This window comes from Psammomys obesus, unplaced genomic scaffold, assembly GCF_907164565.1.
Source record: "Psammomys obesus unplaced genomic scaffold, mPsaObe1.curated_primary_1811, whole genome shotgun sequence".
NCBI classification, from domain to species: domain Eukaryota; kingdom Metazoa; phylum Chordata; class Mammalia; order Rodentia; family Muridae; genus Psammomys; species Psammomys obesus.
In genome coordinates this window covers 102,227-126,977 of record NW_026596162.1, presented here as the reverse complement: position 1 = coordinate 126,977, position 24,751 = coordinate 102,227, and the positions used below count along the sequence as shown (strand labels likewise).

General features: G+C 44.4%; 1 protein-coding gene across 1 annotated transcript; it reads left to right on the top strand.

Moving 5' to 3' along the window:
• Positions 1–2,032: 2,032 nt before the first annotated feature.
• LOC129667461 (serpin B6-like) lies at positions 2,033–20,372 on the top strand. Its single transcript, XM_055595103.1, has 7 exons — positions 2,033–2,102; positions 7,431–7,605; positions 9,311–9,463; positions 14,119–14,236; positions 15,635–15,777; positions 19,415–19,570; positions 19,867–20,372. The coding sequence occupies exons 2-7, from the start codon at positions 7,441–7,443 to the stop codon at positions 20,266–20,268; spliced, it is 1,137 nt and encodes a 378-aa protein (XP_055451078.1). The 5' UTR covers positions 2,033–2,102; positions 7,431–7,440; the 3' UTR covers positions 20,269–20,372.
• Positions 20,373–24,751: the final 4,379 nt, after the last annotated feature.

The following is a 24,751-nucleotide window of genomic DNA, read 5'->3' as shown; positions in this document are numbered from 1 at the left end:
AGGTCCCGGATGACTAGGCACTTGAGCTTTCATGGTTCCGCTCACTGCGCTCTGGTTTCCAGGAAGTATTGCTAAATCAATACAAATCCACCTCCACCACTGACCTCCAGGCATCGGTACCGTTCACTTTCCATCAGTTAGGCCGTCCACGGACTCTGAACATTGCGCATAGGGAACAGGAGTGTTACCCAATGTCACAAAATGTGCCTCAGGCCGAAGCAGAATGATTTCCTGGTTGCTGTTCTGGGAAGGCAGTGAACTGCGCATCTTGGGGGAGAGGACAGCATTCCTTTTGCATGTGTTTGTGTCAGTCTGTTGTACCCAACATTTGAAGAGGAGTTTGCCTTCGTAAGTAGATCACAGCGTAGGCTGGGGATAGAGATAAGTGACAGAGTAGATGCTTAGCATGTGCAAAGCCTTCAGATGGAGTCCGAGGAAGACACCACACTGAAAACATAACATGGGAAAACATACTTAGTTGAGGAAAAAAAAAAAACCAAAATACATGAGTAAAATGAGCTGTATTTGCTACTCATGAATAACATTTCTGATGATTTTCTCTCTGTCTTTCTCACTGTCTCTCTCCTTTCTCTCTCATTTGTGTGTGAGTGCGATGTATGTTTATAATGTACATACAAGTGTGTGCAGTCTGTGCTCATGTATGTGTGTTTTAAAATCAACTTACGGAAGTATTGATAGATAACAAAATGCAAGTCTGTGGTAGGAAAGGTTGAAATCGGAGCTGTATATAGAATTCTAGTATAAACGCACACAGAGTGTGGCTTCCCAGATAGGCTGGAAGGATACTCCAGAAACATCAGCTAGAGAGGCAAGGATCCAAGAAGTTAATGGGAGTGAGATACTTTGAGCCTTCCTGTACGGTTCAGTCCTTTTAAAGCAAAAAAATCCACAGCTGGGCTGGAGGTCTGGTGTGCTGCCAGCATCTGATAGGTGGAGGGGTGGGGCTGTAGTCAAGGATCTGGAAAATTCCTCATTAAAGTGTCTATCTTTGCAGACTTCGAAGACTGAGGGTCTTCAGGCAGAAGTGGTTTGATTGTAACTTTCCAGCCCCTGTACACAACTCGCAGACACATTCCCGAGAGCCTCCAGCAAGCATGTGCAACACCCTGACAGACTCTCAGGCCTTTTTCTGGCTCCAGCCTTCTGAGATCCCAAAGCCTGTAGCATGTGTCAGAAGCTCAAGATCTCACTGTCTGGACAGATGGGATCACATGTGGATTTCTAAAAGGATTTTCCACTTTGTATAAGGGCAGGGCAGCCTATATAACCAAGACACATGTGACTCAAACGTCAGTATGGTCATTGCTGGGAATCCTTGGCTTAGGGTTGAGGCAAAGGAGGCAGAGTTGGCCTGACCCTTAAACCTGGCCAGCACTCTACCTACCAGGCCATCTTGCCCTCCAAGACCACAGTGGGTTGGCAAACAGTGTTTTCATCCTCAGTTGAATAAAATATAAACTCTTTGATGACCAGAACAGTAGTGGAGACTTGAAGACACCTACCTCTATTTCGTATTTCACTCACTCATTCATCCATCCATCCATCCATCCATCCATCCATCCATCCATCCATTTGTTTATCTGTGCATGCTAGATAAGCACTCTCTCCAGTCCCAGGAGAGAGTCCTCTGCACTCTCTCACTTTAAACTTCTGCTCGGTCCCATTTATGCCCACTAAGTGCTGGCACACTTCTCGTCTGGCTAAGGCTAATTGAGCCTTGACCAGGGCGCAGGGGAGAGGATGCTGAAACTGCTCTCAAGTACTCCGAAGGAAACCCGGAGACTCCAGGCTGGGTTTGATCTCTTTCCTGTTTTTCTAGAGCCTGCAGTTAATAAAGGCATCCAGGATCAGAAAGATCAGTTGCTGAATTGGCAGGCGGTGTGCCTCCGGGAGCCATAGGATGGGCTGCATTGTTGGGCTCTAGTCATCTAGCGCTGCTTTCCGGCTTTCCTAACCCTGGAGGCCAGAGCCCCAGGCTCCAGGCTCCGCCTCTCTGCCCTGCCAGTATTTGAGGCTGGGCTCGGCCAAAGCCTCCAGATCTCTGCCCAGCTTGCTATCTGCCGCTGAACCTAGGAACCAGGGTATGCTCTGCTGCGGGCGGGCTTTGGCACCCCGCGCTGGGGATGTGGGCGGGCGGGGGTGGGTGTGGCCTGCAGGGAGAGCCCGAGATCTGGGGCTAAGGTTTCCTCCCTGCATGGAGGCCGCAGCGCCACGTGACTGCGCCCAGAGAGTCAGTCACCGGCTGGTCCCTGCCAGCTGGTGGCGCTGCCACCCGCTTGGATGCCAGATGCGCCCGCTTAGCACCCATTGAGGAGGTGGCACTATGGGGTTGGTGCCCAGAACCTGGGGCTCCATGTGACTCGTTTTTGTCCAGAGGTTGAGATCCCGGGCGCCTGACACTTGAGACAGGCTTTGGGTTCTCAGGGGGCTGGGACCTGAGAGAGGCCTGGGAATCAGTGCCAAGGATGTTGGACCTGCTTTCTGGAGGCTCTTGGGAATGTGTTCTGGTCTTTGTGAGTCGTGGTCTTTGCGAGCCTGCAAAGTTAAGCTCAAATCATGGTCTATCCGAGAAGATAGACACTGGTGAGGAGCGAAAGGTTAAGGGATTCTATGTCTGCCAGGCTAGGAGGACATGCGGGAAATTTTGATCCCGTTTCTGTTCCAGATGAAATTGTCCTGTGAATTACTGTTTTTCTCCCTTTCTCCTGGTTTTGTTCCTGGACCTAGAACCTTGTGCTGCTAGTGCTCTGCCACTGAGCCACAGGCCCAGAAATCCGTTTTCTCTTAAAGTTTTGAGAATTAACAGTACTGAAAATTATCATTCCCATGATGTCAGTGTTACTGGAAATTTTAGGGAGATCCATCTGGAGTACCACCCATTTCCAGGAAAATTGGGCTTTTCCGCTAAGTTTCTTAGATTCCTTAATTTTTTTTTTTTTTTTTCAAGAATAGAGGCAGAAGACAGTTTTACTAGAGTTTAAAAGAGAAGTGCTTCAGGGAATGAAGAGGCGGAGTGGAGGAAGGGAAAAAGCCATGCTGGTGGAGTTGGGGATGGAGGTTCAGCAAGCAGCAGCATGGCATAAAGTGAAACAGTCTATATAGAACCAGGGAAGGCATGCTTACACCATGGCCAGAACCAGAAAGAAAGAGATAAAAAGAAGACAAGGGAAAAGTTAGGCTTTTCTGGTCTTGACTCAGAAAGGTGGGCAGACCAAGCCGAGTCTCAGGGCAGCTTGCAAGGGACCGTGCCAGGTGCTGGCTTTCTGAAAGGAAAGGTGCATTACCTTCTTAAGGGATGATCATTCCTCTGGAGGGATGGTCTCCCAGTCAGGTGACTGACTCTTTTATTTTTGAGTAGCTTGGAATGTTAGACACACCCAGGCCAGAGGTACAGTCCATTCTTTTGATCAGAAGGAAATAATTTTCCTTAACAGGCCTCAACAGAGATCCTGGACCGAGGTTACATTAACTCATTTAGGAGATGGGCTAAAGTTAGACATGGAGGTAGTAGCTCTTTTTTTTTTTTTTTTTTTTTACCACAAACATCGAGAGAGCCAGTTCTACAGCTGTTCACCAGAAGGATTTAGTGTCCGGACTGGAGTTTGGTTCCACCCTCACAGGGAGCCTCCCGGCAAGGGAGATTAGAAACTCGAGTTCTCTTCTGGCATTCTTGGCCAGGGAAACAGGGACTTTACTGGAACTGATGCTTTTGGACCCCCCTGACCCCCAAGTGCTTAGCCAACTTCTATGTCCTTTTCTTATCACCAGGAACACATGTGGAGAACTGTGAAGGCATGCTGGCTGCAGTTTAGCAGTGTGTGTGTGTGTGTGTGTGTGTGTGTGTGTGTGTCACTTGCTTTATGATGAGAGTATTCCTAAGGATGTCTGTTCCTTTCTGGTGTGGTTTAGGACTAGGGTGTGCTATCTGATGTACTGAGTAGCCTTTGGGTTAAGGCTAATCATGTGATCAGAGATTTCAGTGCTGGGACAAGAGTTTACAGGGATGGCTGATGCTATCGGTTCACATTGGGAGTGTCCTGTGTTTCAGGACTACCCTGAGGAACCACATTCACTATGGTTGGTGTCTTATGGAGAAGGGAATGTTTGTTTCACACTTGGCTCCATATACTAAGGCCACTTCGCTCCCTATTTTTGCATGTCTGTTTTCATGGATTACGCATGTAGAACCAGCAGAAAGAAATCAATAGTAAACAGAGAATGTTGGGAGAGAAGCCAGGCGTGGTACTGTATGCCAGTAATCTCAGTCCTCAGGAGGCTGAGGCAGAGTGATGATGGTTTGAGGACAGCCTGGGCTGTAAAGCGAGACTCTAATTCAAATGGACAGGCTCCCCCTTCCCCCTTTTTTTCTGCAAACAGTATGGTGTACAGGCTCAGGTTAGCTGGTGTTTACATTGCTTTGGATCTGCTAGGTCATCTACAGATGATTTAAAGTTATATAAGTGAATTGAGCACTTGAGGACTTTGGCGTTTCAGATACCAACTGACATCATTCAGATATCCAGGAATGACAGTATTTAAAATTTTATCAGGCCAATTCCAATCCAAAGCTTTTATTGTTTGTTTATTGTTTTATTTTTCAAGGCAGGGTTTCTCTATTTGGCCTCGGTTATCCTGGAACTTGTTCTGTAGACCGGGCTGGCCTGGAACTCAGAGATCCATCTGCCTCTGCCTCCCATGTGTAAAAGGCATGTGTTACCATGCCTGATGCAAATCATCTCTTACAGTTAAGTTAATTACAGCTAACTCAGACAGTACAAGAAATTAGAACAGGTCCGTCCCATCCCTTATCTGTTCCCCACTTCAGTGTCTGGAAAAATGGGAGGCAGATGCTGTAGCTCATATGGGAGGCCAACACAGTTGTTTCCAAGCTTGCTGGATGTGGTTTAGGTCAGGTAGCAGTCCCTGTAGACCTAGCTGTGTACTGGCAAAAGGTGAACACATCAGTCAAGACCGATTTCCGACAGCTTTCCTAATGCTCCCAGTTAGCCCTTCACATCCAGCCCAGTAGCCTTGCCCCAAAGTGTCACAGAAATATTATCCTCTTTGTGTGCTTGGACATGGAGAAGGTTTGTGTGACAGTGGTGACTGCCAGGTTGACAGGATATAGAATTACCTAGGAAATACTGATCTAAGTAGACTGTGAGTTTTTTTTTTTTAAATGCCCCATGGGTGAGTTATTATTTTAGTTAAGTTAGTAGATGTGGGAAGATCCTCCCCCAAAGTGGGCAGCAACATTTCCTGGGCTTGGTCCTAGATGCGTAGAAGTAGAAAACTGGCTGAGCACAAGTACTTCCCCCTTCTCCTTCTTCGCTGCAGATGCAGTGCGAGCAGCTGCCTCCAGGTTCTGCCTCCTTGACTTCTTTGCCATGAGGAACCATGAACTAAAATAAACATTGGAATTGCTTTTGTCAGCATATTTTTATTACAGCAAGGAAAGGAACTAAGACAGAAGGGAAGCCCTGGATGAGCTCGGTCCAAGAGTTTTAGCATCTGACAAATGGATGATGCAGAAAGAGAGGAAGGAGGACAGACAGACAGAGACAGAGAGAGAGAGAGAGGGAGATGAAGGAGTTGGAGGGAAGAGGAAAGAGAGAGTGAGAGAGAGGGAGAGAGGAAGGAGTGGGAAAGAAGGAGAGAGAGAGAGAGAGCAAGAGCAGCATTGCCTGTGAGAAGCCAGAAGTACTTTCAAAATTGTTGCCAGAGTGAAAAGGACATGCTCTTGAATCACTAGACTGAAAGGCCTTCCAGTGTCCTTTCCGGTGGACGAGCATTAGAAATGCTCCTTTCTGCCAAATGGATGAGCTGTGACCAGAGAGGGACAAGATAAGGGTGTACCTGAGAATCATTGATAAGGATATGAGTTCATAAGCTTTCAGACCCTTGGGTGAAAGAGGGAGGTCGATGGAACTGAGATCAGAATGTCATGAGACTTTTGAACAGAAAAGTTGGTCTCTGGGAAACAATGAAGAAGTGGCTCAGATGTAATTCACATACCCCGTCATAGACACTTTAAAAACCACAGTGGCATGGTAGAATAATTATATTTTTAGACACACCAAAAATTAAATTGGTGGCAATCTGTGTTAGGGAGTGATTGATCATTATATTCCATTAAATGAGAGAATGAGTTAACTAAGGAAGATGATGTTGGGGCCTGAAACAGAAGATGATATTAGCAAAGGGGTATGAGCTGTGGATCATTTCATAGATGCTCTCCCAGATAAATGCCTCCAAGTACAAATGTATCTTAGAAGACTCAAGTGCATGAGAACTTTCAATGGCAATCTAGTTTACAGCATGGTCCACAAAGGCTTTGAAAACATCTATTCCAGCTTTGCACTGGTGTTCCCAACAGCAGCAGCTGGCATGTATTTTCCTTTTAACTTTCGGGTATGATCTATTTGTGTGTGTGTGTGTGTGTGTGTGTGTGTGTGTGTGTGTGTGTATGTGTGTATACACAGCTACATGTGTTCCTCCAGGCACATGTGGAGATCAGTGACCAACATCGGGTGTTGGTTTATTCATGCCTTTCACTTTATTTGAGATAGGGTCTCTTTGAGATAGGTCTCTTTGAGATAAGGTCTCTTTGCTCACAGCGGCTTTTGCCAGACTGCGGCCCCATCTTGTACTTCAAGGGTTTCACCTGTCTCCCCCTCCCTGCCTAATGACTGGAATAACAACTATGTGCCACCAAGTCCAGCCTTACAGAGGGTTAAAACTAATATCCTCACCCTTGCATGGCAGATCTCTATCCACTGAGCTATTTGCCCAGTTCAACAGCTGTTTTTTGTTTGTGTGTATGCATTTGTTTGTTTTCAGACTTTTCAAGACAGAGTTTCTCTGTATAGTCTCGGCTGTCCTGGAACTCACTTTGTAGATCAGGCTAGGCTCAAACTGAAGAGATACACCTGCTTCTGCCTACTGAGTGCTGGGACTAAAGGCGCGTGCCACCATGCCAGGCCCAACACCTGTATTTTTCAATCAGCACCGATACTTACCTGTTCTTTAAGCATTCAAACTTTTCTTCATAAACCCCTTCCTGAAAGAAATCAGATGTTAGATATTGTGCCCTTGGACTAAAAAAAATTGAGTAATGGTATAAGGTCCTTATTTTCATCTGCTTGTTTGTTTTGAGACAGGGTCTCACTATGTAGATTTGGCTGGCCTGGAATTTGTTATATGGAGGAGGACGGCCACTTTCTGCATGAGATCTTTACTTTCCAGGCAGTGTATGTGTGTGTGTGTGTGGTGTGTGCATGTTTGTGTGTGTGGTGCATGTGTGTCCCTTCATTAACTGAGCCACAGCATCACAGTGTGAGTGAGAATGAAGATGCAGCTTACACATCAGCCTGTGCTTCTGTGATGTCGATTTTACTCCCTCCTTCCAGGCTCACCATCATGGATTCTCTGCTGGAAGCTAATGGCACCTTTGCCTTAAACCTTTTGAGAATACTGGGTGAAGACAGCTCCAAAAATGTATTTTTCTCTCCCTTGAGCATTTCCTCAGCCCTGGCCATGCTGTCCTTGGGAGCAAAGGGAAACACTACAAGCCAGATCATTCAGGTAACCAGCACCATTTCACAGCAGCTAAATCCTGTGGACTGTCAGTTGAGCTGGTCCTCCATGCCCCAAATTGCTCTTGCAGATGACATAGAGGTGTGATTGGAGAGTTGATGGGCAGGTTATGCCACTCCTGCTGGGACCCTAGCTACAGTGTCCTGATCCACCAGTAGTGACTGTGTATGTGAGGGTAAACTGGGTCATGGCAGCAAGGGCCCCATGACCTCCACTGTCTGCTGTCTGGTCCTAATGGATCTCACCTCTTCTCCTAGGAACTTGAAGCTTATTTTCAACGTGGGGGTCAGCCTAGGCTGAAAGACTTGGGAGAGAACCTTTGAGGATCTTGGTGGGTGCAGTGCCTTATCTGCAGAAGGCATGAACCTCAGAGACAGGCCCCCCCAACAGTGAGGAATAAGGACACTGCACACTCCCTGAAGTGTTAGTCAGCTAGGGCTGTGTAACAGATACTATGGAATGGGTGACAAAAGAGTATTTTCTCATACTTCTAGAGGCTGAATTCTAAAAGTCCAGGACTTGGAAATCTGTTTTCTTTTGGCTTGTCAATGGCATGTTTGTCTCCCCAGGATGTCTAGGACAGGATCAGCTTTTCTTTTATAAACACAGATTGGGTTTAGCTTTCTCTCATGACTTCCTTTTAACTTCATTGTCTCTGTAAAGGCTTAGCTCCAAACACAGTCATATTTGAGAACTGGGTGACAGAACTGGAAAGATGCATTCAGTGCATGGAAGAAAGGACACATTGCAGTCTCTGAACTGAAGCAATTCTTACCCACAGTCAAGTGTGTGTCCAGTACCCTGTATCCCAAAGTTGGGGATATCTTGATTTATGCTCACTTGTGTTTGAAGTGAGTCTTTCCTAATCCTTGACCACCTTAGGTCATGCCTTTGCATTGTGGGTTTACTCTTGGCAGCACCCTTTTAATAAGTGTTTTTTGATTCTTCTTCAGCCTGTGCTTATGTGATGAGTTGGGGCCTAGAGGCTTGCCTGAAAATTTAACTGTATCTCATTTAGTTCCAAGATACTGCAACTACCATTAGGCAGTTCATCTGTTTCCCACGGGAGCAGCTGAAGCCTTTCATGTATTAGCTCTTCAGCAGGCTTGGAAAGTCTAAGGGGCGGATCTAAGGTCTGGCACCTAGGTGTTTGCTGTTGGCTGGGGTCTAGCTGCTCTTCCAAGCAGCTTTATGTGGTTGCAGTCACTCCAGGATCTTCCACGTGACCTGCTGCAGGATGGCTTGGATTTCCTTCTACCATGATGGCTAGGCACAAGAGCACAGATGTGGCAGCCGCCAAGGCCCAGAACAGGGTCACTCTTCTCAGCCCTGGTGTTCAGACAGTGCAGGAACCAGCCCAGACCCAGGGGCAGGGAGGAGAATGTGTGACTTGAGGTCAGAAGCCAGGCACTTGAATGGCAGCAGGTCTGCTTGGCAGCCACGCTTGAAGCCAGAGCACAGTTCGTGACCGTGAAGAGCTGGGTGTGTGAAGTGCCTTTTCTGCTCAGACCAGGGCTGACAGGGCACAGGGGAGGACCCTGGAGGGGGAACATTCAAGGAACTTTCTTCTTTAATCCTGTGGTTCTTTGAGGGGCAGCAGGGATCTGTAAAATTCTGAGGATGAGTTTAGTGTTGACTCATTTCCTGTAGCTGGGCCTGCTGAGGTTGTGCTTTCAATCTGTGTTGCTCTCAGGCACTTTCTTTGGATAAATGCTGTGGCAAAGCAGAAGGGGACGTCCACCCGGGCTTCCGGTCACTCCTCACTGAGGTCAACAAGACTGGCACGCAGTACTTGCTCAGAACAGCCAACAGGCTCTTCGGGGAAAAGACTTGTGATTTCCTGGCCGTAAGTGTCGTGTCATACTCAGAGATGTATTCTAGCTGTTACATAGACTTATACACACATACTTGTACCCCTTCAACACATAGGCACATACCTACATGAAATGTTCATTTGCCTCACACACATACGCACACAAATAAAAAATAAAAACATGAATAAATGAAATATGTAGCCATGACATGAGCTGTTTCATAGAAATACTGAGAAACTATTCTATATACACTGTCAGCATAATGGGAATTTTAGCCCATTTCTGTTGTACTGACTTTTCTGTTGTAACATGGCAGGATGTGAGTGGTCATCAATGTCGTTGTCATTTTAGAGACTATATCAGCAAGTGGCTTGTACTTTTGTGTGTCTTGTAGTGCTGATGATCAGTTCCCTTTAAGGCCTGGTGCATGCCAGGCTGGTCCTTTACCCTTCACTACCGCACTGCACCTGTAAGCCACACCGCAGCACGGACTGTGGTTTTATGAACTGTTCACCCCTGCAGCTGAGCTGCCTGATAGGGTAGCCACGGACACACAGCTCTTCAAATTCCATATCACGAGCTAAAAATACATTAAAATGCAAAGCTCAGCTTCATAGCTTCCCTGGCCACCTGCTCCGTGGCTAAAGGTGACATATTTTGTGTAGTACAAATTTGTATTTATCATAGCATGGAAAATGGTAGTAGAAGGTCCAGCTTGTGCACAGTGCAGAGGTGTCATACTCTCTGGGGGTTAACCCTTCCTCTGCCAGTGTGGTGGTCTGTTAGAGTGACAGCAGTATGATACTGAGGGTGCTCCCTGTTACCTCCTTGAGCCTCAGCTACTATCTCTGTTCTAATCCAAGAATCGCTGCACAAACCACCCAGACTCTAGTCTCAGTTAGGGTTAGGTTTATTGAACACAATGCCTCAGGGCTGGTCATGACCAGGGACACAGAAAGGAACTCTGGATCTTAACTCTGACATGGACCTTTTCTTAGGTCAGTCTTTTATAGGAAAACCGAGTGCAGAACACAGTGTGGGAAGGGAGGCAGTAACACATTTCAGCTAACTCTACAAAGCAATGTTATGTTTTTTGTTAATGTGGTGAAGGTGAAGAATCCCAATACCATGGAAAATTCCCATTTTCAGGAACATGTAGGTGTACTTATCTAGAGTCCATTTGACTTGTGGCAGGTGGGTCCAAGTCACATTCTGAAGCTTATAAGAATCTTTTTTTTTTAATTTAAATTTTTTATATTAATTACAGTTTATTCACTTTGTATCCCACCTGTAGACCCCAGCTCATTTCCTCCCAATCTCACCCTCCCTCATCTCCTCCCATGCCCCTCTCCAAGTCCACTGATAGGGGAGGTCCTCCTCCCCTTCCATCTGACCCTAGCCTATCAGGTCTCATCAGGACTGGCTGCATTGTCTTCCTCTGTGGCCTGGTAAGGCTGCTCCCCCTTCAGGAGAAGGTGATCAAATAGCCAGCCACTGAGTTCATGTCAGAGACAGTCCCTGTTCCCCTTACCAGGAAACCCACTTGGATACTGAGCTGCCATGGGCTACATCTGAGCAGGTTATCTCCATGAATGGTCCTTGGTTGGAGTATCAGTCTCAGAAAACACGGCCAGATTTTTTGGTTCTGTTGCTCTCCTTGTGGAGCTGCTGTCCCCTCCAGATCTTACTATCTCCCCCTTCTTTCATAAGATTCCTTGCACACTGTTCAAAGTTTGGTTATGAGTCTCAGCATCTGCTTTGATACACTGCTGGGTAGAGTCTTTCAGAGACCCTCTGTGGTAGGCTCCTGTCCTGTTTCCTGTTTTCTCCTTCTTCCAATGTCCATCCCGTTTGTCTTTCTGAGTGAGGATTGATCATCTTACCCAGGGTCCTCCTTCTTGCTAAGATAAGAATCTTTTTAAGTTTACAAAAGGAGGCAAATTGGCTTGGGAACCAATTTAAAATCTGATTAATGTTAAAGCTCTGAACAGTCTTAACACAATAGTATCTTAAATCATTTACCACCATTTTTATATCCTCCGATCTTTATAATTTGCATTATTAATATTAAGATATTTGTTTAGTTACCAACCTTAAATATTTTTATATCCCCAAACATTTTAAAATCTAATTATTTACCATGAGATTCAGATAGTTGGTTATCAGAAGTAATAAAGTGACTTTCACTCAGATAAAGGAACAGTAAATAAAGAGTTCCTTCTTTTACTAGTCTAGTTTTCAAACACATCAGAAACCTGAGGAGGATACATTATAGCAGGAAATATAATCCAAATATCCTATGTATGAATTAATATGACAGAGGCTTACCCATTTTCCAGATGGCCATCTCAGTAGGCTCCTGTGGTTTTGATGGCTTTATTGGGGGCACAGGTCCAGGGCAACATTAGTCTTTGGCTGCCAGGCCCGGCAAATCTGAGAGTCCTTCTGTGAAGAGGGAACATGGGAGAGACTCCTCACCTGTCTTAGGCAATGTGGGACAAGTAACTCTAGGTGTCTTCTTGGTCCATATTTTTAGGCCAGGCCCAGCCAGGGCAGTGGGACGGTCTTGTCCAGTGGTTATCATACCACAATTCAGGTGCAGTACTTTGTTGTTGTGCCTGTATCTTCTTGGAGACCTTAGGGTCACCACCAGGAGCTAGAGGCTCTGTCATAGTAAGCTTTTTATTAAACATTTAAATGCCATATTCAGCAGATCGCTGAAGGGTCCCAGGGCCATTCATTTATTAAGTATAGATGAACTAAACAATCTGTATTTACATTTAGTTACCCATTCTAGGCTTAACCGTGGAAACATAAAGCAAGAGACTAGATAAAGCTTAATCTTGTAATTAACTGCATCAGTTCTTAACATGATTTCATTATAAATATATATCTGAACACATTAAAGGACTTGACTTATCTGATGGACCATAGTAATCTTTTTTAAATGTATAAATTAGACATTTTTGCCTTATTTCATTTACAATGTAAAATTTCAGTGTAGCAAGACTTCTTAGTGCTTCTAAGTGTAGGTACCCGTGCTTACTTACAACGGGCCAAAGTCACCTGATTTGGCTGATGCGAAATGAATCTTAACCAGGCAGGGGTAGAAGATTTTAAAGTGGCCAGAATGCATTAACGCCTGAGGGAGTGCGTTAGTTTCTCTCAGGTACTGAAAACCACACAGTGGCCCAGAAGCCGTGAATTATAAGCTGAAAAACTTATGACATGTTTCTCAAAGCAGCTAGACCCAGCAAAACCCATAATTCATTTCCGTTTCTGTTTTTATTTTTAATTTTAGTGTATTCAAGTCAGTCTTTAAAGCATACATAGAGTAGAAAATTATTCTTAAGGCTGTTATGCTTTTGCCCAGTATAGCCAATAACAAAATGCTCAGAGACATTCCTACGGACAAGAGTTTAGAGGTCCAGTGAGAAACAGAAAATTAATGACCAAAATTCTCTTTGTCAGGTTTTTATGCAGTGATAAAGAAGGGTGATTCATCTAACTCTGAATGCTAAAATGGTTAATATTTTACCATGCAAGCAAGGTCCCCTCAATAGTGAAATTGTTATGTAACCATTGTTTGCCTAATACAATCATAAACAAAGACATCCAAGTCCTAAAATTTATTGATATAGACAGGAATATTATTTTCTTTTCAGTTGATAAGTGAGGCAAAGGAAGATCAGGCACATAAACCCAGGATGTTTCAGCAGTAGCAGATGCATTTAACAGAGGCAACACAGCAAGAAACAGCAATTCGGTTGTCAAGCCCTTCCCCTGAGATTTCATAAACGTTACCCCCAGCAGGGAGAATCTTTCAAGGACCTTGTTGCCCCATTTCCTTTTTCCCCCCATGTGTAGCCTGAGTATAGGAAGACCCAATATCAGCACAGAAGCAGATGTGATCTTTAATATCTCCTTTAATTTCTATCGAAAGGAACGAGTGGCAGCCTGGCATGTAGCTTTAACATTCTTAAATGTTGGTTGTTTGAAAATAGTCATTCTTCATTATCAATCAGGCAATGACTGCCTGCTATGGCTGACCTTCAACTTGCATCTCCTAGTTATCCTCAACAACCTGCAATTGGTTATTTACCTTTGTTTGATTTTGAAAACAACTATAGGAGGCCAACTAAAGCCCACCCTGGCAATCAATCATGACTGTAAGCACAGTCCTGGATAGTCCAAAGAATACAATCATTCATGAGGCAACTGATAATCTGCATATCTCAATCATCTTTAACAGCCTACAATAAAATGATAACCATTGAACTGAACTTTCTTCAGTATTGGGATTCCCAAGTATAGAGACTGGGACCTTAATTGACCCACATACAGCACCTCATTCTAGAATGTAACAGTTTCCTGTCTGACCCACCATGGAAGCTGAATACAAAGATGGCTGCCGCTATGTCAAAGAGCAGACCTCAACACCTCAAGGATCCACCTGTTCACATGCTTTTTAGTGGATCTCAGACCAACCACCCTCTTACCTCGTTCATAAACAAAGACTAAAGAAAGCTGGAAACAGGAAGGCTGGGTTGTGTACTCTTTTTGTTTATTTGCTGGCAAATCATATATGGAAGCCACTAACCTTTGATTTTCTCCTTTGGGCACTAAGGACGGAAGCTGTTGGTGCTAATCGCTTTCATGGCTGTGTAACCATGTTGCTCTGTGTCAGTCCTTTAAAGATTCCTGCCGCAAGTTCTACGAAGCAGAGTTGGAAGAGCTGGACTTTAAGAGCGACACAGAGCAGTCCCGACAGCATATCAACACTTGGGTAGCCAAAAAGACCGAAGGTGAACACAGGGCGACTCTAGTGTGTTTTTAGTGCTGAGACTTCAATCCAGGGACCTGAGCATGCTGTGTTGGGTCTCCTGTGCCACTGAGCCACACCCGAGGCCCTGTTAAGCAATTAGCCTTTTTTTTTTTTTTTTCAAATGATGCTTTTATTTGCTTGTGTGTTTGTTGTGCATCTGTGTGTATCTGTGCACACCTGCACTCAGGACAACTGACCCCACTGGGTCCCAAAGATTCTACTCAGTTCTTCAGGGTTGACAGCAAATACCTTTACCTGCCAGGCCATCTGTCTGTTCCTAGTCATTTTGTTTTGTTTTATTTTGTTTTTGTTTTTTGAGACAGGGTCTCACTGTCTAGCCTTGGCTGTCCTGAAACTCACTATGTATCCCAAGCTGTCCTCAAACTCAGAGATCTGCCTGCCTCTGCTTAAGTGCTGGGATTAAAGGAATGTGCCACCATGCCTGGCTTTGTAATAATTGTATTGTTAATAATTGTATTGTTAGTGCCTTCACAAGAGCTTCGAACATAAACAATAACAACCTTTTGTTCTTTAAATCGGGACTTGCTTTGACATGCCTGGGGACTGAACACAAGGAGATGAGTGTGGGAGGCAAAGTAAAGCACTCCAGCATTGATCTGCAACTTTAGCTCTAAATCAGAAACCAGAACCTCTTTTTTTCCCCTTGAGGCAGCATTTCCCTACAGCCGTGAACTGTCTTGGAACTTATTCTGTAGACCAGGCTGGACTTGAACTCAGGGATCTGCCTTCTTGTTGTTGATGTCAGGGTCGTTGCTTTAAGGACAAGTGTCACTTTATATTTAGAGATATGAAACCTCTTATCCATGCTTCTGACCAGAGCAGGAGATAGCACCATTTGCCTATGAGCCCTTGGCATGTCTCAGCCAACTCTGTTCGTTAATTGGGTCTTGTCTTTTCTATTGTTCTATTCCTCTGAAGAGATACCAAGACCAAGGCAACACTTATTAAAAAAAAAAAAAAAAGCATCAAATTGGGAGCTTTCTTACAGTTTTAGAAGGGTTAGTCCATGATCATCATGGCAGGGAGCAACAGGCATGGTACTAGAGTAGTAACTGAGAGCTTAGCTTTCCATCCTGATCCACGGGCAGTAGGCGGGAGGGAGAGATAGATAGATAGATAGATAGATAGAGAGAGAGAGAGAGAGAGAGAGAGAGAGAGAGAGAGAGACTAGGCTGGCTGTGTTTCTGAAATCTCAAAGATCACCCCTGACAACAATCTCCTCTGACAAAGCCGTATCTTTTAAACCTTCCCAAACAGTTCAACTGAGGATGAAGAATGCAAATATATGATCCTGTGGGGGCCACTCTAATCCAAACCACAAGTCTTAATTCTATTTTTTTAAAATTTCTTCTTTCAGATAAAATCAAAGAGTTGCTGTCTGCAGGTACAGTGAATTCAGAGACTCTGCTGGTCCTTGTGAATGCCATCTACTTCAAAGGAAACTGGGAGAAGCAGTTTGACAAAGAGGACACCAGAGAAATGCTTTTCAAAGTCACCAAGGTAAACAGCACAGCCACAAGGAGACTCCTGTTGGGGTCCTCTGTTTGCATTGGCTTCTGAAACACTATGAGGCTCCTCCTATAGCCTGTGCCTCTCCTGACCCTGGGCAGCTCAGCAGCCTGGACTCTCTCTCTCAGCCTTGAAGCCTTTCTCTTCCCTTTTTCTCTTGCATGTTGCCAAGGGTGGCTGAAGGCTACATGGTTTCAGGCCTAGCCCTGCGTCTGTCATGGGTTATGCTGTCACTGGCAGCTGTTGAGGCCAAACCTGATGGCAGATCTCTGCAGTGTACTCTGAACAGTCTTTTATAGAACGTTCTAAACTCCAGATGTGGTGTCTGAGGCTCCTTGTGCCCTGAATGCAGCCCGTTCCTCCTGGTTCCCTTTAGTAGTGCACATGCCTTTCTCTTCAGTGTGTCTCCCTAGCAGCGTTGACTTGTGTCTTCCTCTCCTTCCAGAGGACCACAGCTCCTGCTGGTTGCCACAAACAATTCAGTGGGAAAATCTTTCTCACCTTGCTGGGAAAACAACTGAGGGCAGACAGCTGTATAACGGGCTTATGGTTGGTGCTCAGTAAACACTGAACTAGTGAGTAAAATTTCAGTGTTGGTTTGATGGGATAATGAGATTTTTGCTTACAGACAAGCAAACAAAGGATGTCTATGTGGGATAGACTCCATGTTCAGCCTCTTCCAAGTTGGGACATGTTTATTCCTGATGGCCCAGGGATTGTTTTGTAACTATATCTACATTGCTCTCTCTTTCTCTCTTCCTCTCTCTCTTTCTTGGTACATATACTCCTAGGCTGACAAAACAAATTAATTACATGGCATTCTGGATCATTTACCATTCATTGGAGCTCCCAAGCAAACTTGAATTTCAACTTCCAGTTTCTTAGGAAATGCAATTTGTTTTAAGCTTTATTCTTAAATAAGCTGTTCTGTTTTTTCCTGATTAAAGTATTTCTTTAATACTTGAAGTCACTTGTTGACAAGACATACCTTAGGACCTCCTTCACCTGCAAGCAACAGAAACCCACATGACTATAGTTGAACTCATCCAAGTTCATCACCCACCAGGAGGGCAGGAAATGGGTAAAGCCTGGGACTGCCTGCATGGGGTGATGCTCTTGGGAACTGGCTTTCTTTTCCTGGTCTGACACCCTTAGCATGGACCCTTTTTCCTCATACTCACACCAGGGCTCTGAGAGCAAGAAGCCTCCTTCTGAGACCTTTCCCATATACTGCATATGTGGAACTACTTTCTGTGGCTCCAAGAGCCGAGAGGTCTTACCGTGCTACCTTGCATCTGTACTAGCACAGACTGCTCTGTGGCTACAGCAGATGCCGACTGTCTTCCATATAGGTGGCCATGCCTCCATGGGCACAGGATTTTCTGTTGGTATAGATTTGTATGTAAGTCATGAGCAGTGTGACTGCTCATTAGTTTGCCACTAATACAGTCTTCAGATGTCACTTGAGAACTCTATGTAAACCAGGCATAGGTGAAAACACAGTGGCTGGTGGGAGGGCTCCAGAGGTATTCAGGAGACATGGCAGGATGCTGTGCTTGGGTGTCTTTGCAGTGATGGCCACTGAGGAAACTTTCGCTCTAAGATGGCATGTGAGCAGACACCAAGATATAGAGGTGTGTTCCCGGTTCTGAGGACCAGTGCGCTGTGCAGAAAGGGCCTTAATCTAGTTAACCACAACACTGCAAACAGCCCTATGAGTTTACCCTATGAGTTAATCCTATATTGGGTTAAAGAAGAGAGAGTGGAGTAGATGGAATAGGAAGCAGGGCGGCTCTTTTTTCCTATTCCAGGGTGTTTTCAGGACGTTAATAACTTTTGTTCCTGCTGTAGCTGTACCACACAAAGGAGTCCAGCCATGGCAGCGTGGTCTGACTCGCCTTGTGCTGGGGCTTATGGCTGCTCTGCTGAGGTCAGTGAAAAATAGCTCATCACAGTATTCCAGGGCTGTGCTGATGGCCATTGACGATTAAAGTAAAGTCGAGTTTTGGTCATATTTTTTTTCATGTTTTTTAATTTTTTATTAATTACATTTTATTCACTTTGTATCCCCTCTGTGTTTCCCTCCCTCCTCCCATCCCAGTCCCTCTCTTCCTTCCCCCTCTGCATGCATGCCCCTCCCCAAGTCCACTGATAGGGAAGGTCTTCTTTTCCTTCCTTCTGATCCTAGTCTATTAGGTCTCATCAGGAGTGACTGCATTATCTTCTTCTGTAGCCTGGTAAGGCTGCTCCCCTCAGGGGGAGGTGATTAAAGAGCAGGCCAATCAGTTCATTTCAGAGACAGTCCCTGTTCCTATTACTATGGAACCCACTTGGACACTGAACTGCCATGTACATCTGTGCAGGGGTCCTAGGTTATTTCCATGCATGGTCCTTGGTTGGAGTATCAGTCTCAGGAAAGACCCCTGTGCTCAGATTTTTTGGTTCTGTTGCTCTCCTTGTAGAGTTCCTATCTTCTCCAGATCTTACTGTTTCCCACTTCTTTCATAAGTATCCTGCACTCTGCCCAAAGGTTGGCCATAAGTCTCAGCATCTGCTTTGTAGCCATTTTATTTGTAATAGCCAGAACCTGGAAACAACCCAGATGTCCCTCAATGGAGGAATGGATACAGAAATTGTGGTACATCTACACAATGGAATATTACTCAGCAATAAAAAACAAGGATATCATGAAATTTGCAGGTAAATGGTGGTATCTGGAAAAGATCATCCTGAGTGAGCTGTCCCAGAAGCAGAAAGACACACATGGTATATACTCACTCATATAGATATATAATATAGGATAAACCTACTAAAATCTGTACACCTAAAGAAACTAATCAAAAGGGAGGACTCTTGCTAAAAGGCAAAGAGGATGGACATCAGAAGAAGAAAACAGGGAACAAGTTAGGAGCCTGACACAGAGGACCTCTGAAAGGCTCTGCCCTGCAGACTGTCAAAGATGCTGAGACTTATGGTCATATTTCAAAGGGACAGACAATATAATATGGTAATGAGTCAAATATAGGGTATGAGAGAAAGATAAAAGTAAAGGACTTGAAATTGTTTTGGCAACTGGAAGGAGGACATCTCTGTCAATCAAGACAAATAAGAGGTGTAGGTTGAGCAGATGTACAAAGGAATAGCAAAGTGCAGGAGTCAGATAGACTATAAAACAATTACTCCAGAGTCCAGGGAGAAGTCTAGGCTACAACAGTGAGTGTAGGAATTTTGTATGAGAATAAATGAGACCCCAATAGAAAAGAATTGTTGACCCATGACATCACAGGGATCTGGAAATTTGTCCTGTCAGCTTTCTGTCACTACAATTGATATGGAGATAACCAATTTAGCCCAGTGGATTATCCCCTTTAAGAATACATCTCAATGGTCTGAACATATTTCTCTAGGCCCCACCTCTTAAAGATCCCCTCCCCTTCCAAAGCTCCAGTCTGAGGACCAAGTCATGCAAAATGGGCCTTTAGGGTCATGTAAAGTGTAAACTATCTCAGAAGTTTAAGGGCTGAGAGAATGTTCTAGAAGTCCAATCAAGTTAGTGCTCTCAGGGACAGTGACTATCTTCTCCTGTTGAATTTACCCAGCATGTTTTATTTCAACTTACTATTTACAGAATGACAAGAAACCTGTGCAAATGATGTATAAGAAGTCCACCTTTAAGATGACCTGTGTGGAAGAGATATCCACCAAGATTCTGATGCTTCCCTATGTCGGCCACGAGCTGAACATGATCATCATGCTTCCAGAGGAACACGTTGAGCTGAGAACGGTAAGGACTGTAGGGCCCTTAGGGAGCTGCGAGGGAGAAAGTGTAGCATTTGAGCTTCTTCTGTGGCAGCTGTCCTAGGCCCTCATGATAATGCTTTCATCTCCTATTCATTTTGTGGAGCATGGAACCTGGAGCATGCTTGGCAAACACTCACCACAGAGCTGCAAACCCCCCCCCCCCCCCCCCCCCCGGCTACCATATCACCCCACAGCCATACTTCCAGGGCAGTGCAGAGCTTCCCCATCTCAGGAGTCCTGTGTGAGAGCACTGTCCTAAAGTCTTCAACTCTCCTCTAGGTGGAAAAGGAAATAACTTACGAGAAATTCATAGAGTGGACGAGGCTGGACAGGATGGATGAAGAACAGGTAGTGGTTTTCCTCCCTCGGTTTAAACTGGAGGAGAACTATGACATGAAGGATGTCCTGTGCAAGCTGGGCATGACTGATGCCTTTGAGGACGGCAGGGCAGACTTTTCTGGAATATCTTCCAAGCAAGGCGTGGCTCTCTCCAAGGTCGTGCATAAGTCTTTTGTGGAGGTCAACGAGCAGGGCACAGAGGCTGCGGCTGCCACTGCAATAGTCTTGAGGGGTTCATCATTGTTTACCCCCTTCTTCTGTGCCGACCGCCCCTTCCTCTTCTTCATTCAGCACGCTAAGACCAACGGGATTCTGTTCTGTGGCAGGTTCTCCTCTCCCTGAGGAAGGGATGCTGTTGTCAGTCTTTCATCCGCTCCATGGTTTACCTGTGCCCCAGTGACCTTAAGTTCAATGACAGTTATGAAATAAAAACATTTGACAACCTACTTTCAGAACTGAGTGTTTGACTGTCTCATGAGAGGGCTTTCTCCAGGATCTGGACTTGCATTTCTGTGGGTTTGTTGTAATGCTGGCTACAGAGCTCCTCCCTGCTGCAGGACCCGGAGTAATGGCAGTCCAGGTGGCTTCATGTGTGATGAATACTGACCAACAAGAAGGGCTATAGTTATGCAAAAAGTTAAAGCAGGCCTCAACAGTAGCGTGGTCTGAAAAGTTATTAGGACTATATGAAATTTCTCTCAGGGAGATAAGTTTTCTCTCTGGCTAGTGATCATAGGTTCCTGGGTGAATTTTCACGTTGTTATGGTCCATTGTTTCAATAGTTTGATAGTCAGGTTGAGAGACACAAGTGTCTCTTTAGAAGTTCTTTATTTCTGTCAGTCCAGCCACATGGGAAAGGTCAGGTTTTATAAAAATGGTCCCTCCCCAAACCATGTGTTACGTACGACATACCACCCAGGAGCAGAGTTTGAAAGGGTCTAGGAAATGTCTAATTTTGGTGTCAGTGGCACCTTAACCTTTAGGAAGCTTCTGGTTAGAAAAACCAAAAGCCCTGGGCGTGGTGGCACTCACCTTTAATCTCAGCATTCTCGAGGCAGAGGCAGGAGGATTTCTGAGTTTGAGGCCAGGCTGGTCTACAGAGTGAATTCCAGGACAGCCAGGGCTACACAGAGAAACCGTGTTTGAGGGAGGAGTAGTAGCAGGGTGGAAGCAAAGGGCACAGAACTCAGGTTTCACAGGTTTGATCAGCCAAAGGACAGACAGACAAGACTCATCAGCAATACTTAATTCTCTGGGAATATTGGAAAGAGGTCACAAATGGAGCTTTGGTGTTTGTTGTAACAACCTGTGGAGTTCCCCTAAGATGGAGGGTATAGTCCCTGAGCAGTGCTTGGCAAGAGCTGTCAAAGCACAGCCCTTTCCCCCCTCTGCTCCTGCAGCCTGTGGCTGCCTTAAGGTATTGCCACAGGAGCTGTCAAAATGGTGGCACCTGTCACAGCTACACCTCCTCAACCTGCTTCCCTCATGAGGCACCACCACAGGAGTTGACCATGTGGCTGCACCTTTTTTCCCCACCTCAGCTTGCAGTCATCATGAGATGCCACCACAGGAGCTGCCCATGGTGGTGGCAAGTTCTCTAGCGTCTCTGAGCAGCCCCACAGTGATGGTGCCTCAGCCAAAGCTGCTTGCAGCCTAGAAGGTCTTTCCATCCTAACCCATGGACCTAATGCAGGAAAAAGGGGGTGAAAAAAGCCACCAATTCCTGAGCAGGAAAACCCACAAATCCCTGAACTTCCCAAGCTCAGGACTTGAAATCCCACCAATCCTCACACACATGATTTTTGAGTGCCACAGTTTATTTAGAGGTTCTTATCTTGACCAAGTCTAGGTAAAATACCACTCTAACATTTCATTTAAAAATCTGCTTAAGTGGTTTATCTGTGTTTTTCTAGAAGTTGCAGTTTCTGGTCTTATATTAAGGTCTTTAAGCCATTTTAATTTTTGCTTTTTGTTTTGTTTTTCTACATGAAAATCCAGTTTTCTTCTCATTGTTCTACATGAAAATCCAGTTTCCCAGACAGGCAGCAGTAGTACATGCCTTTAATCCCAGTATTCGGGAGGAAGAGGTAGGCAGATCTCTGAGTTCAAGGCCAGCCTGGTCTACAGAGTGAGTTCCAGGACAGCCAGGGCTACACAGAGAAACCCTGTCTTGAAAAAAGCCAAAAAACCAAAGGAAAACAAAAACTGCTTACCCTGCTTAAAGGCATACAAAAGCATAACGTTTAAAGATGACCCTAATGTGTTTTTATTTTATCATGATTACATTCTTTTATAACGCTTTGTGACAATAACTTGCCTATGTGCTTCTGGCTCTAAAGAGAAAGGAAATGCTTTTGAGTAAGAAAGTTATTTTTAGATTTATTTTTAATTATGTGTGTATATATGCACACACATGAGTGAGGTGCTCAGGGGGCCAGAAGAAGGTACCAGATCCCCTGGAACTGAAGTCACAGACAGTTGAGAGCTTGTGTTAGTTTGCGTTTTATTGCTATAAAGAGGGTTGTCACAGCTACCCTTATAAAGGAAAACATTTAGTTGGGCATGGCTTACAGTTCAGAGGTTTAGTCTGTTATTGTCACGGTGGGAAACATGGCAGAGTTCAGGCTGACATGGTGCTGGAGAAGGAGCTAAGAGTTCTACCGACTGAGACCTCAGAGCCTTGCTCTCACAGTGACTTCCTCCAGCAAGGCCGCACCTACTCCAACAAGGCCTCTCCTCCTAAGCGCTGGAACAGATGAATCTGTGCGGCCATTCCCATTCAAACCACCACAGAGCTGTCTGCTATATGGGCACTGGAAATGGAACTTCGGTTTTCTTTGAAGAGCAGCAAGCATTCAACTTCAAAGCCATCTCTCCAGCCTCTAAGGAAGAATTTTATATGGAGATTTTGTCCTAAGATGAAAGATTGCTAATAAAACTGAAAACAAAACTAAGAGGTTAAAGTAGGTTGCAAAAGATTATGAAAATTAACATGGGCATAACTAATTATGATTAAATGTTATTAAAATTCCCAAGATAAAAATACAATACTCTGAGGTAAGGTTGATACCTGAATACTTACAACAGTGAAATTTCTTAGATATTGGTCCATTCTTGATAAGATCTACAGAAAACTGGCTTGAAGAACGTAGATTTTTATGTTTTATTATTTTACTAGATGAACCATCTAAAACTCTGTGATTGGATTTTATCCAAGTGCTGTTTATATTCTTTTGCTTTGTAGTAAAAAATCACCAGCCAGATAAATACTGTCATAACAACAGGAGGACTCCTATTACAAAGAACTAGCTATTTTAGGACATTTCTGCTAAATTACAAATATTTAAACTGATTTTTAAATTGTTCCTTATTATTCAAAACTTTCATTGTTTCTGTGATCTTTGATTCTCGTGGATTGTTGACCAATCTAGAGAACTAAAAGCTAAAGCTGTCAGATTCTTAGCCCAAGACACATCATTAGTTCTTGTAAATCTAAAATCTACCACTTCCCCAAAACATTTATTAGCTTCTAAAAAAAGCACTGAACATACCATAAAAATCAAGTAAAAAACTGTATCTACCATCTTGATGAATTAGAGGAATCTTTAAACATGGTAACAATTTAGAAATGGTTATACATTTCTCCCACAGTGAGCCTCTGAGAAGAGAGAAAGTAAAGAAGCAAAAGCTTAAAACTAGATGATTTCACATGCTGGTAAATCAAACACTTCTTTACTATGGAGGGAAAAGACTTTATGAGATGCTCCTGACCAACTCCTACACTATCAGACTTTAGGAGACAAACCCTTAGATTTATATGTTTAAAAATTATTTATTATATATATTATATATAAATAAAATTATTATATGTATAAATTATACACAAATACAACGTTTTTCTGTATAGCCTTGGCTGTCCTGGACTCGCTGTGGAGAACACTGTGGAGAATATTCCACTCTTGAAAGAGAAAGCTCAGCCCCTGAGAAGTTTGACTCCCATTGACCCATGCTTATCTCGCATAGTTAGCTAGTCTCAAAAAGGGAAAAATCAACTCTGTAATACTTACTCCTCAGCAAAATAAGGAGATGTCTCTATGACCATCTGAGTCCTTTCATGTTTCTGTCTAACTCACGGAAACTAAATCAAAATAAGATTAGGCTTTTTTCATTCTGGGATGTGAGTTGAGTTGGAAGGCCAGCAGGGTGCTTTCTCTGCCTCTCTGAGCTAGCAGGCTTTCAAACCAACATCTGGCTCCTGATTTTATTTTACTGGTAAAATAAAATTTTTAAAGATGCGATTTTCTTTCTTTATAACAACAATGTCTTCTGTGAGTTCAGCCTGTCAGTGCTGGCCTCAGCATGACACAAATACAGCTTCCACAGTAAAGCAAGTTGGGGGTAATGATGTAATTTCAGCAATTGGGAAGCTGGGGTAGGAGGACGGAGATTTCAAAGCCGATCAGGGGCCTGTCACAAAAAAGCTGGACATGGTAGTGCATGTCTGTAACACCAGCACCTTAGGAAGCTGAGGCAGGAGGATGTCCAGGAGATTGGTTGGGGCCCATCTGGGTTATGGAGTTCCAGACAGAGGAGACCCTCTCTCAAAAAATAAAACAAAACAAAATGAAATGGGAACAAACAAAAAATAGTCAAGCTGGCAGGAGACCAAGAAAATATTGTGCAGGTGCATGACCTCCAGATTACTGATTTTGCTAATAGCAAGTGATTAAAAACAGGCAAATCTCTACAAGGACCAAATATATCTGGGCACAGGGTCTTTTCTGAGACTGACACTCAACCAAGGACCATCTATGGATATAACCTA